General features: G+C 36.5%; 1 protein-coding gene across 1 annotated transcript in view; it reads left to right on the forward strand.

The window, feature by feature from the left end:
- Positions 1-14,209, forward strand: part of LOC140647833 (dynein axonemal heavy chain 5-like) — a 173,624-nt gene that overhangs the window by 71,879 nt on the left and 87,536 nt on the right. Inside the window, exons 45-48 of the mRNA XM_072852925.1 lie at positions 5,056-5,190; positions 6,211-6,400; positions 8,904-9,121; positions 10,048-10,359. Coding sequence (XP_072709026.1) covers positions 5,056-5,190; positions 6,211-6,400; positions 8,904-9,121; positions 10,048-10,359 — 855 coding nt within the window. The remainder of the gene's footprint in view (positions 1-5,055; positions 5,191-6,210; positions 6,401-8,903; positions 9,122-10,047; positions 10,360-14,209) is intronic.

A 14,209-nucleotide genomic window follows, 5' to 3' on the forward strand; every position in this document is an offset into this window, starting at 1 on the left:
TATGAGCCAGGAAGCACAGCTTTCTGCAAACCCATGGTAGTATGCTAGTTTGTCCTGCCTGTGCTTGTCAGCAGACCTTTGGACAGTCCTGCTCTTGTATAAATCCATTATAAACAATTATAAAATCAGAGAATAACTGAGTTTGGAAGGGACTTCTAGTGGTCAACTAGTCCTACACCTGTGCTCAAAGTGGGGTCAAACAGAGCAGGTGGCTCAGCACCTTGTCTAGGTGAGCTTTGAATATCTCCAAGGATGGAGACTGCACAGCCCCTCTGGTCAAGCTGTCAAAATGTCTGACCACCCTGTCTAGTCACCATTTTGTCTGTGAGGATGTTATTGGAGATAGTGTTGAAATCTCCTGGAATGCCTCTGCCCTGCTGTGTTGCCCTTCCAGCAGATATTGGGGTGTGTCAAGCCCCCACTGAGTACCAGGGCTTGCAAAGATGAGGCTAATGCCAGTTGTTGGAAGAAAGTCTCATCAACTTCTTCCTCATCAGGAAATTTGCAGCAGACATCTGCCACAATGTTGATCGGCCCTCTAATCCTAACCCAAATGCTCTCAACTGGCTCATCAGCCATCCTAAGGCAAAGTATTCCCACTCTTTCACTTTAAAGGGCAACTCCCCATCCAGCCCTCCTTGCTTGTCCTTCCTAAAGAGCCTGTATCCATCCATTGCAGCACTCCAGTCTTGTAAGCTATCCTACCACATTTCTGTCATCCCACTTAGACTGTAGCCCTGTAACTGCACACAGAGCTCTAATTTCCCCTGTTTTGTTCCCATGCTGCAGGCACTAGTGAGCAGGCACTTCAAACTGGCACCTACTTGTGCTGGTTATGCAAGAAAAATGTGAGAGCTTCTGCCATGATGCTGTCCTCTTGGCCCTTCCTTATCTGCATGCATGAACTTGAGATGGGCCACTTTCCACGCTGTTTTTTCATTCTTGAGGTTTCTTTTGTCCACCTCAGACTGCATCTTTTGCTTTTCAATTGGGTCCACCACCTCCTCACTTGAATGAGAGTTATCTCCCTCCCCCATAGTTCATAATTAGTTGTAGTAGTAATAGGATATTTTGAAAGACTTGCTAAAGTTCCTCATGAAGTTTGTTGTAGGTTGGGGAGTACATCTGATGCAATATGTGATTGTATGTAGAGAGAGATCTGATGAGTTCATCTGATTAGATACGGGAGTCCCATGAACTGTAGATCTTTCTAAGAGTACAGTGGGACACAAATTGCTTGTGTCTAGCCAGAAAACTAGAACTATAAAGTACAGACAGGCTTTCTTAGAGACATATTAATCTATATTTCCCAGTGGAATGTATTTATTTAAATTTTTAATGGTAAATTTTAAATATGAAGTAAGTACTGCTGCATATCCAGGCAGTTGACTGGAAAGAACAGGGTCACGTAAAGAATCAATGCAATAGGAAATGGCAGAACATTGCCTGTTTTTAACAAATGCAATATACATCAACAGAAGAAAATAACAACAAACAAGTATTCACCAGCTGAATTTACCTCCCACAAAATCTAAAAGGAATTTGCCAGAAGGAATATGTGAAGTCCTCCAGACATTTTACACACACAAGTGCAGACCCTGTAGGAAGACGAACTCTGACTCACAAATAGCCAAAGGCACCCTGGGTGACTATCATCTCCTTCAGTAAAGAAAAACATACAAAAGTAAAAGAATAGTCCTTAGCAAATGTAGGAAGCCCAAGGTGTCTACAAGCCTGTGAAACAGTTATTCTGACAGAGCCCCCAAAGTGGAATTATTTGCCTTGGTTATAGGACTTCTAGACAAAGTTCCCTATTGCCTCCTTCCACAGAGCCTCACCCAGATTAGGGAAAACCATAGAAACTGAAAAGAAAAACCTAAAAAAGCTTGAAAGCAAATGAGGCCATAATCCCTCTGAAGATCATCTGTTTAAGGTGCTTTCATATGGAGAAAACCACTGATACCCCTTTTTTCTTTTCCCTGCAACAGCAAACTCTGCTTCTAGTGTTGAGATTTTTATTTGCAGATTTTTAATTCTTCCTTACAAGAGCATCAGCTATACCACTGCAGTCCATTTTGCCCAAGTGCAATCTTTTGCCTGCTGTTAAAAGATGTGGAAAGAAATAGCTCATAATCCACATTTGCCAGTAAATTCTAGCTGTTCTGTGCCATTCCTGAAAGGCAAAGCAGTTGTAAAACTGGCAGTCTGATTAAGAAAAATAAATGATGGTCGCTTTGAACCACCTGTCATGTAGGTCAGTTGTAATGCACCAGAAAATCTGTTTTTAAAAGTAATTTTAGTTTATTTTAAATTTTCTAATAGGTATGGCAGTATATTTTCAAACTTAATAAAGTCATCAATTCTATAGATTCATAGACTCACATAAGTTGGAAGGGACCTTCAGAGGTCATCTTGTCCAACTTCTAGCTCAACATGGGTCAATTTAGAGCAGGTTGATAAGGCACTTGTTGAGTTTTGAATATCTCCAAGGGTGGAGATATTCAGTCTCTCTGGGCATCTTTTCTGTGTTTGACCACTCTCATTGTGAAGAATCTTTTCCTTATGCAAACAGTTGCAATTTCCCCTGTTGCAAATTTTGACCATTGTCTCTTTTCCTCTCACTTGGTCATCCTTTGCTGGACTCATTCCAGTATGTCAGTGATGGTCATCTAGCAAGGAGAAAAAGAAATATATCAGCCCTTGTCATGATTCTGGATATTTCACTAGCACATATCATTTACTAAATGATATCGGAATTTGTCATCAACGTGTAATCTGTCTTCCAAACTTCACAGAAAGTTGTTAATCTTTTTGTCTTAATGTTTCCATCTGCAAATGAGATTTCCTGTCAGTACCTGGCTGAATATTAATATCTAACTTTTTCAGCTGATAACAACTTGGCATCTGATTGAATAATAGAAAATGAGGCTGGACGGAGCCTTGAGGCTCCATTTACCTTTCTGAAGGAAAAATAATTCTTAGCTAAATAATTTGCTGTAAATGTTTGTGACTCTCCTTAACATTTTCTGTTGACAGATAGCCTGCAGTTTTCCAGGCAATCTGTTCCATAGTTTCATGTTCCTTATGGTCACAAAGTTTTCTCTGAAAGTTAACTTGAACATTCCTTGCTGTAGTTAAGTACATTAATTCTTTTCCTTTCTATTCCTTCTGTCTTCCTCTTTGCAGGTATTTTTTGCATGCTGAAGACTTTTATCATAACTACATATTTGCTCTTCCTACTTCTACAGTAGATTTTGGTTTACTTCTTCCTGATATAGCATGTTTTCTAGTCAGCTGATAACTTTAATTTCTTTTCTAAATTCTCTTGAGTGGGGTTCATCTTCAAGTGTGGAATCCAGCTTTTGGGCACAGTACATAAGTGCCAGGTGCAATGGAAATGTCTTTTCAACCATCCTAAAAAGGACACTTTTATTTTTATTGCCCACTATAATTGTAGATATGTCATTGGGGAGTTTGTGGCTTCAGTCCAGTGTCAGATATTTTTCTGCAAAGCTTTCTGCACCTGACTTTTTTCTCATTTGAATGAAGAAGAGTTGTTACTCTTCTTTTTTTGTGCAGTTAGTTATTTCTATCTGTGTAGTAGTTTGCACTTGTCTTTATTGAATTGCATCACACATAGATAATTTATAGAATTTCTCTTGGTAATTTTGAACTCTAGTTGTGGTCTAGTTCACCAGCTTGGTATCATCTGCAAACCTAATCAATAAGTTATTTCTTGATGAAAAGTCTGGGTTGTACTCAATGTATTGTTCCAATTTGTCAGCCTGGGAAATAGGGGTGGGGGCTGGGGGAAAGGTGGTGTTTTAATTTTGTCTTTGTTTCTCACCATCCAAATATATTCTACTTGGCCATAAATTAAATTAATTTTCCCCAAGTCAAGTCTGTTTTGTCTGTGATGGTAATTGGTAAGTGATCTCCCTGTCTTTATATCAACCCATGAGCTTTCTTTTCATCTTCTTTTCTCCCTCTGTCCTGTTGAGCAGGGGGAATGAGAGAGTGGCTGGGTGGGCATCTGGAAGCTGGCCAAGGTCAACACACAACAGATAGTGTAAAAAAGAGTCTATGCACTTGGTCTCAAAAACATTTCTGATCAATCAGAGGGAGCAGATATTCTCCAAATGTAAGAATATCTTTATTATCTCTGTCCATGTCTGTCTTTACCATTTGGTTTTCCAAGCAGCCAGCAGTCATGGAGACTTTATAGTTTAAAACCTTTACCCTGATAGCTTTTCTTCTAGGATTTGTATCAATGGTCAAAGAGGAAACACATTACAGAACATTTGCATATTTTTTCAAATCTCTGTTAACTAAGACAGAATTGTATGTTCAGGTACAAGTGCTAAAATTAATTGAATATGTCTGTATGGCTCTGCAAATATGCAGCTGCACCCGCAGTGAAAGGGAAGATATTCCAGCCCTCACCTGCCTGAGTCCAAAGCTGGTTAGATTCACCTCTAGGATGCACATGGCTGTTGGAAGTATATCCTTCTGTTCTGAACCAAGTTGTTATGAAACTATCCACAGAGCAGAAAGTCATTAAGTAGAGTATAGGATAGGCTTACATATAACAAATTGTATCTGAATAATTTCAGTATGTTTCTTTATATCAGCAAGATATTGTCCCTTTTAGTCATGAATCCCAGTACCATATATCAAGATAGCAACAGTCCTTGCACAAGCAGAAAACGGAGGGTAGTCTGAAGATGTATGGTTTGCTGTTTGTGCATCTGGCAAATTATGAATTTAGGAAAATGATAGAAGATGCAGCTCTGTTACAGATGACTTGTAAAAGTGGTAGTCTACCACCAAAAGGGACACTTGGCAGGTATGGACATGCAACACTGGAAAATACCTTCAGGATATGATAGCAACAGAACTGGAAATCCAGTTGAAAAGATGAAGAGCTATAAAATTAATCATCTTTAAAAGTTCAATAGCATATTTATTTCTTTAATGAATTTAGTTTTCAGCCCTCTCTTGATTTTAAAGTGTTTAGTCTTTGTGGTACCAATTGTGTTTATGCATTATTTCAAGGTTCACTACGACTTCGGGCTTAGAAATATCCTGTCTGTTTTAAGAACACTTGGAGCAGTGAAAAGGTCTAATCCCAAAGAGCCAGAGAAAACCGTAGTGATGAGGGTTCTGCGGGACATGAACCTCTCCAAACTGGTACTGTAACACCGGTGATTTTCCCAAAAAGAGTACTTTGTTTGCATTTTTAAGTGTATTTATTATGCACTTTGAAAAGATCTTTTTCTTCAGCAGTTGGATACATTATTTTGCAGTTTTTAATATGGTCTGTCAGTGAGTGGAGAATCAGAATACAGTTATGGTGTGAGCACTATTTGTCTTTCAAAGAGAGGAAAACACATCAGAAGCCTTAGCTGAAAAAATCATTGGAAATACCATCAGAACCTAGGGGACCTAACCTGGTCCTCTAATTGGCTCTTGTTTTTTCTTTTTTCTGCCCTATCTAAGGAGAGAAAGGAAGAATACATTGTATTAACTTTTAATAATCTCATTAAAGATCCTTCTTAATCCAGAATTTCAATTTATAAATTTCTTGGGAGTCTGGTGCCTTTTCAGAACATCATAAGAATTGCAATGAGTGAGGTAATTGGAAGCAGCTAACGCCTACATGTATAGTCTAATCTCTTTCGATATTACTGTTTAAAGTATTCATCTTTCTTTTTATTGCTGTAATTGAAAGGTTATAGCATGTCTAGACTCTGTGTATTTACCTTGGGAGCCAGTTTTGTGATGAAACCAATTACTCTGATGTTAATCTATTCAGCACATTGGTACATGCGTTTAAACCTACAGGCATGCTTCAGTGATTTACAGAAGGAAAAAAATTATTAAAAAATCCAAGGCAAAATACGATTTGAGTAAATCTTGCTGGTTTATGTAACAAATGAAGAAATGTGTGTGTGTATATATTGAAGAAAACTGTATTAAGATGTTAACATTTTTATAAGCGTTAAGTATTTAATTTAGAAATTACTACTTGTGATTACATTGTATGAAATTCACTTAATAAAACTGATTCATAATTATAATATTTTCTTTGGAAAATATAAGGTTTTCTACTGCCATCTTTTAAATGGCATATTCTTGAAGATTGTTTACAGCTGTAATAATAATTTTGATGAATAAATAATGTATTTCCCCCTACTTTATCCTTGACAGGTGGATGAAGATGAACCTTTATTTATGAGTCTCATTAATGACCTATTCCCTGGAATTACTCTGGATAAAGCTGGGTATCCTGAACTACAGTCAGCCATTCAGAAACAGGCAGAGAAAGCAGGGCTTATTCATCATCCACCATGGATACTTAAACTCATTCAGCTGTATGAAACTCAGCGAGTCCGACATGGTTAGCATGCTAGATGAGCTTTTGAGAATGCATAAAAGCAAGAGTTTTTTATATTATCTGCTACAGAATGCAGATTATTTTCACAAAAATGTATTTTAAAATTGAACAGATGTCATTTTTAAAGCCTATGTGGATATTTTGCTAGGAAACTGTTATGACTTTTTTTTGGTGCGCAATGCACACAGAGTGAGATTTTAGCTTTGTTGTATTACATTTTTATGGGAAATATGACTGTGGTCTTCAGTGATTGAAATTTCTATGGAACAAGTTAAAATGTAGAGTATACATTAAAATTCAGAAACAGCCGATTTTGTTCAGTGTTCTGAAAACAATTGTTGCCCTCAGACACAGTTCGGTCATGAAGCTCACATTTAATGTTACTGTGAGATTATGATGCTGAGAAGATTACAAAAAATAATCTCTCAAACCTTTACTTTGATAGATTCTACCAAGCATGCAGTATAATTCCAAGTGTTGTTCTCTGTGTTCAATTCTGGCCAATTCAACTGAGGAGAAATAAGTCTACCTCCTGCTGGACCGGGGGGATGGACAAGATGGCCTCCAGAGGTCCCTTCCAACCTCAACCATTCTGTGATTCTGTGAAAATACATTTTTACAGTGCACAAAAGGCTAATGAGTAAGGTTTATCCTGTCCTAGGAGGGGTACCAAAGACAGTAGTAAACCCAGGTTTACAGTTCATAGCTGAGTGGAAAAAAAATACCCCTACTTTGAAATGTCCCCCACCCCCTAACCTCTAACAACTAAGGATTTTTTCATATATGAAGGAGAAAGTATAAAGGAAATGTAACTAGCAAAGATTTATGAAGATGTCAACCTTTCTATTCTGCCTTTTCATGTCATAATGAGAGAATAGTAAGCTTAAACTAATGGAACAAATAAAAGGAAATACTCATTTGCATAGCACAGTCTGAGAGCTTAATGCCTCAAAGGTTTAGTTCAGATTATTGGTTAGACCAAAGAACTGGTTAATGCTGTGCAGAGTTAATAATTTACATCCAGATCGCTGGGTTCAATGTTCCATATAAAATCATAACATCTATATCTATATAGGAACCATGAAAGTTTTAATGATTTCAGTCATGATTAAACGTGCCTCTTGTTAGAAGAAGCTGTTTGGTCCATGAGACACCGCAGACCAGTGTTCCCCAAAAATCTCCAGGATCCTCTTTGTCATTCTGCTTAGATGCCTCTTCTCTCCACATGTCCTGCTATACCCAGGGGTCATGCAGTTCCAGTTGGCCTAACGCTTGGATGCCCAAGGCCTTTCTATGACACAAGCTGTTGCATGGAGGGAAAAAGATCTCTGTTTTCTTGACTTCCATTTGTCCTACTCGTGGATCCCTGGATTTATGGAGAGGTCACCATGGGATTTCAAGTAATGAGGCAAAATCTGTAAAATGCATGACTTCTCTTGGTTGAAATAGAGGCAATATATGCAAATAGAGTGCTCATGCACACACACACGCGCACGTATGCATGGAGATTCAGTGCATGGATCCTGAAATCTCTTTTGCATAACGGTTTTGATCCAAGTGCTGTTGAAACCAGCAGAAAGGCCATTCCATTAACATTGAGGGGCTTGGATTAGATCTCCCCATCTGTAACATAAATGATTGTCTGGGTACCCAAACTGTTTTTAGGAACATTCAGCTCCCTTTAGTTTTAGAGGCAGTCTGCATTGTACTGGATTAGTTTATAACTTGTGTTTGTGATTGTTTATTCCATACCTTTGTTAAAGAGGTTTTCAAAGCCAACTAAAGATTATGTTGTCCAGTTTCCTCTAGGGTTAGTAGGAGTTATCTAGCTCCCTTAGATGACTTTGGAAGTCTCAGTTTGAATGTCCCATCTGCTTTTGGACAGTCTCTGGGCCTCTTGAATAGTTGATTTAGAAAATCTAACTGAAAAGGATCAATTGTAGGCTCAATTTATTGTTGAAGACATAGCTGCTTTTCCTTAGGCAATATGTGTATACACTGATGAAATTACAAGTGTGGTTGCTGTTAACATTTTTATGTAGGAAAAATGTATTAAAATGTTAGCATGGATGGGTGCAGGTTTGTATTTTTGTTATTTTTGCTTCAGAAAGATACACTCAATTTTGTATATCATTGGGAACTACTCATTCTCATTAAATACATTTAGAAACTACTGGTTTTGTTTACTACCAGTCATGTCAATGTCATTGCATGCGAACATCAAAAGGCAGTTGTGTTTTCCAATTAGAAAAAGGAACAGAACTGCCTGAGGGAGGATACAGACCCACACAGGCTTGCCTGCCATAATGGAGCAGACATTTATAGAGGCCTTTTAATAATATTTTTAAATTCAATTTCAGTCAACATTGAGTAAGTGGAGTGAGAAACTTCTTTTTCGTATTGGCTTTTGATAAAAATAAAACAAGGATCATTGGTGCAAAGAACCACTAAATGGTAGCATGACATTTTGACATTTAATTTTAAACCATGTTTGTATTGTTTTAAGGTATGATGACTCTAGGTCCAACTGGTGCAGGAAAGACAAAATGCATTAATATTTTGATGAAAGCAATGACAGATTGTGGTGCTCCTCATAAAGAGATGAGAATGAACCCAAAGGCAATCACAGCTTCCCAGATGTTTGGTACCCTTGATGTTGCTACAAATGACTGGACAGATGGTATTTTCTCTACATTATGGAGAAAAACTTTAAAAGCAAAGAAGGTAATGGATATTGTATCATGATAGTTAATAAGGACATTTAATACTGTTTCTATAAGGTCTCATTACCTGTCATTTATGTGAAAGATCTTACATAAGAAAATCAAATGGGAAAATACAGTGTTAGTTTTGCTTTGTGTCTGAATAGCTCAATGTATGCCAGAGTCACAATTACATGTATATGCCAGAAAGCACCAGCCTTCCCAAGCACTTGAGGTTCCAGAACTAAATTGGAAAAGATTTTAAAGGTTTTGCTTCTTCTGTAAGCAGGTAGTCCTACCATTCAAATGCAAAAGCAAGGGCTGTTCATGTTTTGATGTGAGGACAGGAAAGATAATTTTCTCCTGTCTGGTTTTATGTCATTGCCACTCTATTTCGCTAATTATGTTGGAATGTAAGAGGATCTGGTAAGAAATCAGTATAGGCACTTCCCAATTCTCTTATCAAACCTGAAGATGATGTTTCATGTAATCATAATTACACTCAAATCTTCAGAAATTTCATTCAGTTCTCACTTAGAAAATGGGAAGCTGTACATGAAATACTTCGGTAGCATCCCACAAGGACTGACTGTGTGTCTGTGTCTGTGACTGTATGTCATGGGAAATGTTTGCATCCACCTTGATGGATGTTGGGCTGGCTGATGTACTTTTGTAGAAGAAAGGGACAGTTTTATGCTTAGAAGAGACCAAATTAATTTTTGTCACTATTCCTTAATGTCCTTTTTGGTGTGACACAGGATAACAAAAGAAGGATTAAAATCACTGAGCAAATGATAAAAACTGCTGTTTTAGAGTTCATGCTAAGCTAATCAGCACCAAATTATGACTCATTATTTATATCCAAGAGTACATTCTCTGAGATTAAGTAAATGTGTCTTTTTGGTCAATGTATGTACAGTTGCATGTGTCTGTGTCCCCTTTTTTTAGGGTGAGCATATCTGGATAGTTTTGGATGGACCTGTTGATGCAATATGGATTGAAAATCTGAACTCTGTTCTGGATGATAATAAGACCCTTACTTTGGCCAATGGAGATCGTATTCCAATGTCCCCCAGTTGCAAAATTATTTTTGAACCTCACAACATTGATAATGCTTCCCCTGCAACAGTTTCTCGTAATGGGATGGTCTTCATGAGTTCTTCAGTGTTAGATTGGAAGCCTATTTTAAGAGCTTGGCTGCAAACGCTACCTGTTACATACTCTGATGTCCTATGGAATTGCTTTAATGCTGTATTTCAGGTACTTAATTCAACAACTTGAGAAAAAAAATATTGCATTTCTTATTCTTTATTTAATGAAGCATTGTTTCTTCCTCAGTGCTTTTTCAATTATTTACTTCTCTTTTTTTATGTAATAAAATAAGGATAAAGGATTTTTAAAAAAAAAGAGAAAATTATCTCTAACATTAATGAATGAGTGAAACTATAACACATGAATAATTTGGATGCTTTGTTTTGTCTGCGTAGGTTAGTTGGCAATGAATTGTTAAATCTGTGATTATTTTATAATGTATGTTGGCAAAACAGAGATATTCTCTTTGGCTGTAATTGTTACTGAAATTTTAATTCTTGTTAGGATACATAAAGGGAGTGGATAAGCTTCCTTGTTTGTTTTAAATGTAAAGAAGTAAATTCGGAAATAAATTAAGCTAGATTCACTCTGGTGGAATCTTTCTCAGTTTCGGCTGCAATGGGAATGCATTTGGCCGATTAGTTATTTTTAAAAGACATTCTATAGTTCAAATTAATTAAGGGCAGTTCTGTGCTCTGTGGTCTTCTGAAGCTCAGCACAGGTGACTATAGTGGTCTCCTCTGATTTTATAATTCATGAGTCTGTTCCGAAGGAGATTTTTGAGATGAGGCATCTCTTTGATACATTCTCTGACTAAATCGTGTTCAATCAGTAGATCCAAAGGGAGAATTCTGAACGTTTTTTCCCCTCCATTTGGCCTTAGCATAGTGAATCATTAAAAAGGTTTCATTAATATTATGGATAGTTGTACTCAATGGTGGATCTAAAAGCATAATCTCAGTAGTATACTGTTTTCAATTACACTGAAATTCTTATTTTTTCTGTGGAATTTTTTTAAGAAATAGTTACTGCTTTGCAATCTTTCAGCGTTATCTTCTGATTTCCTCAACATCTGTGGAACAAATGCAACTTCCTTATATACCTTTCTTTCCCATTGGCTCTCTCCTGCCAGTTTTCTTGTGTAATTGGTGTTGGATTTCACAAGGGTTTCTCCTGTAATATTTTCCATCGTGGTTGGATTTTACAAATGCAGTTTTAAATGAACTTTGAGTGACATTTCAGAAAGTTTATTTATAAGTCATGATAAAAGCAATGATTAATATAGTTTTGGAATGCCTTGAATATTAACAAATGTCTTCTTACAGATATGTTTCATTTCAATGCCCATTTACTTTAAAACCAATGTTTAACAAGCTATTCATTTTGTTCTACCTCCAAAACATGATGATATGACATAGTATTTACTGCAGCAACAAGAAAAACAATTCTGATAATGAATTTTAAAATATGCTTTCAAAGTAATATATATGTAGGTCAATTTACTGCTTCTTTGCCACAATTCTATTTGTATTTTATGCTACAACTTGCTCTGAAAACATAATAACAACATTTAAAATACCCAAGCCTGAAGCAATAGCAATAAAGTCCAGAAAAATATGTATTTTATTAGATTGAGAGATGAAAATGCAGTGAAATATGAAGTTAGTTCTGTGCTGAAGGCTGCATTTGGAACTATCGAAATGTAAATGAAAGCTGTCATGCTGTCAGTTTTCTTTCACTTTTAATGAGCTATCTTTGCTTCTCAAATAATAGAAGCGATAACAGTGATTTTACAGATGAGGATAACACTACTTTTGTATTCAGGTGGCTCTTTTTACAGTTATTATTTTCCCCCACATAAAAAAAAAGGATAAATAAATTCTAAAAGAAAATTGTTAAATAAAATGCATCAACAGTGGTAGTCAAACCCCAAGTACAGACCTTGGTGAATTTAATGCTAGTATTAAGAAAAGCATGGATATAAGCAGCTTACAAATATCTGATTTTTAGAAGAAAATGAAGATTAGGCTATAAATGGAAATATAGTAACTAAGGAGAATCAGTCTTTTACGTATACCTATAGAAACGTTTTGAAATAAATCTAAATTCAACCAAAATAGATGTAAGACAACTGCTATAGTAATTCCAATTTGCTTACAAGAAACACTCATTATACACTCATTATTTATGCTAATAAAAATAGTATTTGTCACTGAAAGTCTGCATATTAAATACAATCATTATTAATGAAGGTACAGCAAGTAGCAATAATGTAGGAGAAAGCACCAGAGAATAATAGTTGTGAATCAGTGGAAAGAATGTGTTTATTCTTTTCATGTATATTATAAATTCCACTGTAAGTCATTAGTTTTTATTTGAAAGACAGAAGGTAGTCCAAAAGACAAGGATAAATTTAAAAAAACAAAACCAAAACCAAACAAAAATTCCCCCTCCAAAACAACCCCCCAAACCCCCCTCATTTTGAATTATCTTTGAGTCCTTTCTATTTCCACTGGATTTTTTTAAAAACATGATTGAGGGGTTGGACTTTCACTTTCCCTTTCTCAGTTCTTTCTTGTCAGCACCATTTCCTGCTTAGGAGTAATTTCAAGTAAACTCCCATCCCCATCTAAAGTCTCTACTCTCTTAAATTTAGAAGCTATACTGCCAATTTCTTGTCTGTGAATGATGCTGCTACCTGTAAGCAACAGAACTGCTTAGCTGATGGCAGTAATTATCTGAGGCAGTTTCAAAGAACTGAAATAATTGAAATAATTACCTGAGTGGCATTATTTAGTTTGTCTGCAAAGTGTGAAGCTCAAACTAGTGATGCATGTTATGTGAGTAACATAAGTTTCAGCATGTCTATGTATTGTTTAAATTTAAAAAATCTAGTGATTTTTAAATCACAGTCACTTTCCTTTTTTTATAAAATCTGGTGTCCTGGATCCCTTATTGACCTATTCTGGAGACTTCAGAGAAGTCCTAAAAACAGCAGAGTAGTCAGATGTGACTTATTCCTCCCTCCACATTAAATCTCACCCTAATCTTATTTGGGTGCTATTGCCTCTGGAGCATAGAGTTGGATATATAATCCAAAAAGTTTCTTAGCTTTAATATTTAAATGTGGATGTTCAAATTAATATTACAAATACTAATAACTTTGCATTATTTAATTGTTCTTGTGCTTGTCTAAACCCTTTGAATATCTTGCCAACTTCTTATCCTAAAGAGCATTCTACAGTCCAGTGAGTTCCACAGTGACCTGTACTCTGTGCAAAAGGGTCTTTTCTCATAGGAGTTTTTACCATCTGACTTCATTTTGCAGTCTCCTTTTAAGGGATAGCAAGTTCCTGATCCAAATTCTTTGCCATTTGTGTGTATTTGTCATGTCCCAACTCTTTTTTCCAGATCCCCGGTCCAACCTAATTGCTATCTTGATCTTGCATCCTTCTTTCTGCCCTGTATTGTTTTAAAAATAGTAGTAATAAAGTATTAGCGTATGTGCACCTTACTGGAATCACAAGTAACATAAAAGTTGTTCTGGTGAAAACTGGGTTCTTGAAAGTACAAACGACTTTGACTCAGGAAATACCTTTATTCTGAGTGTCTCAAATCAATTATTAAACAATTTGCAGTGCCCTGTGAGACATCTAGTCTATTTTACAGATGAAGATACTGAATCTCAGAGAGATTTAGGTCCAAATTTTAAAGGTCTTTAGATTTGAATCTCCCACACTGCTTTCAGTGCCTTACTTCTACCCATTCCCTGTGGAACCCACAAATCCCCAATTAGTCACTTGAGCACCCTATGTACTGCTGGGGGCAAAACACGCATTTTAGAGGGTAAGCCACAAAAAGCAACACACAGAGGTGGAAGCACTTTTGCTAGTCAACGAGAAATAACATGAAAATGGATGTTTTCTAAGCCTCCCTTGTCCTATGTATGCCCACATTCACTGTCTTCTTTCTCAGTCCACTTAGCCATGAGCCCTATTCTAGATTAAGATGCTTAAGT

This window comes from Ciconia boyciana, chromosome 2, assembly GCF_034638445.1.
Source record: "Ciconia boyciana chromosome 2, ASM3463844v1, whole genome shotgun sequence".
Lineage (NCBI taxonomy): Eukaryota > Metazoa > Chordata > Aves > Ciconiiformes > Ciconiidae > Ciconia > Ciconia boyciana.